The sequence below is a fragment of the Chaetura pelagica genome, unplaced genomic scaffold (assembly GCF_000747805.2).
Source record: "Chaetura pelagica isolate M959 unplaced genomic scaffold, ChaPel_1.0 scaffold344, whole genome shotgun sequence".
NCBI lineage: Eukaryota > Metazoa > Chordata > Aves > Apodiformes > Apodidae > Chaetura > Chaetura pelagica.
The window spans coordinates 10,405,804-10,407,955 of NW_009953098.1; the positions used below are offsets into that span (position 1 = coordinate 10,405,804).

At 59.0% G+C, this 2,152-nt stretch overlaps 1 protein-coding gene across 1 annotated transcript in view; it reads left to right on the plus strand.

Annotated features, from left to right (window-relative positions):
* Window positions 1–2,152, plus strand: part of PCDH19 (protocadherin 19) — a 78,704-nt gene that overhangs the window by 22,379 nt on the left and 54,173 nt on the right. The window contains 1 exon segment of the mRNA XM_009997258.1: window positions 8–2,064. Within this exon segment, the coding sequence (XP_009995560.1) occupies window positions 8–2,064 (2,057 nt within the window).

The following is a 2,152-nucleotide window of genomic DNA, read 5'->3' on the forward strand; positions in this document are numbered from 1 at the left end:
GGTGGAGGAGGAGCAGCGGGCCGGCACCGTGATCGCCAACGTCGCCAAGGACGCCCGGGACGCCGGTTTCGTGCTGGACCCCCGGCAACCCGCTGCCTTCCGGGTGGTCTCCAACTCGGCCCCCCACCTGGTGGACATCAGCCCCGGGTCGGGGCTGCTGGTGACCAAGCAGAAGATCGACCGGGACCTGCTGTGCCGGCAGAGCCCCAAGTGCGTCATCTCGCTGGAGGTGATGTCCAGCTCCATGGAGATCTGCGTGATCAAGCTGGAGATCAAGGACCTCAACGACAACGCGCCCAGCTTCCCCACGGACCAGATCGAGCTGGAAATCTCGGAGACAGCCAGCCCTGGCACCCGGGTGCCACTGGAGAGTGCCTATGACCCGGACTCGGGCAGCTTTGGTGTGCAGAGCTATGAGATCACCCCTAATGACCTCTTTGGGCTGGAGACCAAGACACGAGGCGACGGGTCCCGCTTTGCTGAGCTGGTGGTGGAGAAGAGCCTGGATCGTGAAACCCAGTCCCACTACAGCTACGTGATCACGGCCCTGGATGGCGGTGACCCGCCCAACTTCGGCACCGTGGAGCTCAGCATCCGCGTCATCGACTCCAATGACAACAACCCGCTCTTCGCGGAGCCGGCCTACACCATCAGCGTGCCCGAGAACGCCCCGCCGGGCACGCCGGTCATCCGCCTCAACGCCTCCGACCCGGATGAGGGCACCAACGGCCAGGTCCTCTACTCTTTCCATAGCTATGTCTCCGAGCGGGCCCGGGAGCTCTTCCAAATCGACCCCCAGAGCGGCCTTATCACAGTGAGCGGTGCCATCGACTACGAGGAGGGTCACGTCTATGAGCTGGATGTGCAGGCCAAGGACTTGGGGCCTAACTCCATCCCTGCTCATTGCAAAGTGACCATCAGCGTCCAGGATGCCAACGACAATCCGCCCCTCATCAACCTGCTGTCAGTCAACAGCGAGCTGGTGGAGGTGAGCGAGAACGCCCCGCCGGGGTACGTCATCGCCCTGGTGCGGGTCTCGGACCGCGACTCCGGCGCCAACGGGCGGGTGCAGTGTAAGCTCCTGGGCAACGTGCCTTTCCGGCTCCAGGAGTACGAGAGCTTCTCCACCATCCTGGTGGATGGGCGGCTGGACCGGGAGCAGAGGGACCAGTACAACCTCACTATTCAGGCCAAGGACAACGGCGTCCCCTCCCTGCAGGCCACCAAGTCCTTCACGGTCAAGATCACTGATGAGAATGACAACCATCCTCACTTCTCCAAGCCCTACTACCAGGTCATTGTGCAGGAGAACAACACCCCGGGGGCCTACCTTCTCTCCGTGTCGGCCAGGGACCCTGACCTGGGCCTCAATGGCAGCGTCTCCTACCAGATTGTGCCCTCCCAAGTGAGAGACATGCCTGTCTTCACCTATGTCTCCATCAACCCCAACTCTGGAGATATCTATGCTTTGAGGTCCTTCAATCATGAACAGACGAAGGCCTTTGAGTTCAAGGTCCTGGCAAAAGATGGGGGTAATCCCTCTCTGCAGAGCAATGCCACTGTCAGGGTGATTGTCCTGGATGTCAATGACAACACTCCTGTGATCACGGCCCCGCCGCTGGTCAACGGGACCGCAGAGGTGTACATCCCCCGGAACGCCGGGGTCGGCTACCTGGTCACAGTGGTCAAGGCAGATGACTATGATGAGGGTGAAAATGGCAGACTGTCCTACGAAATGGTGGAAGGAGACAGAGGATTTTTTGAGATAGACCAGGTCAATGGAGAGATAAGGACCACCAGAGCCTTTGGGGAGAATGCAAAGACAGCCTACGAGCTGATCGTGGTGGCTCACGACCACGGAAAAACCTCTCTCTCAGCTTCTGCCTTGATTTTGATATACCTGTCTCCAGCCCTGGATGCCCAGGAGTCCATAGGATCTGTTAATCTCTCCTTGATTTTCATTATTGCCCTGGGGTCTATCGCGGCCATTCTTTTTGTCACCATGATCTTCGTGGCAGTCAAGTGCAAAAGGGATAACAAGGAGATCAGGACCTACAACTGCAGGTAAAGACATCTTTGTTTCCGTGCACCTGCTCCGATGTTTGCCCTCAGTTACTTTTCCATTTGCTGCTGCGTGCTTGGGAAGGGGGGG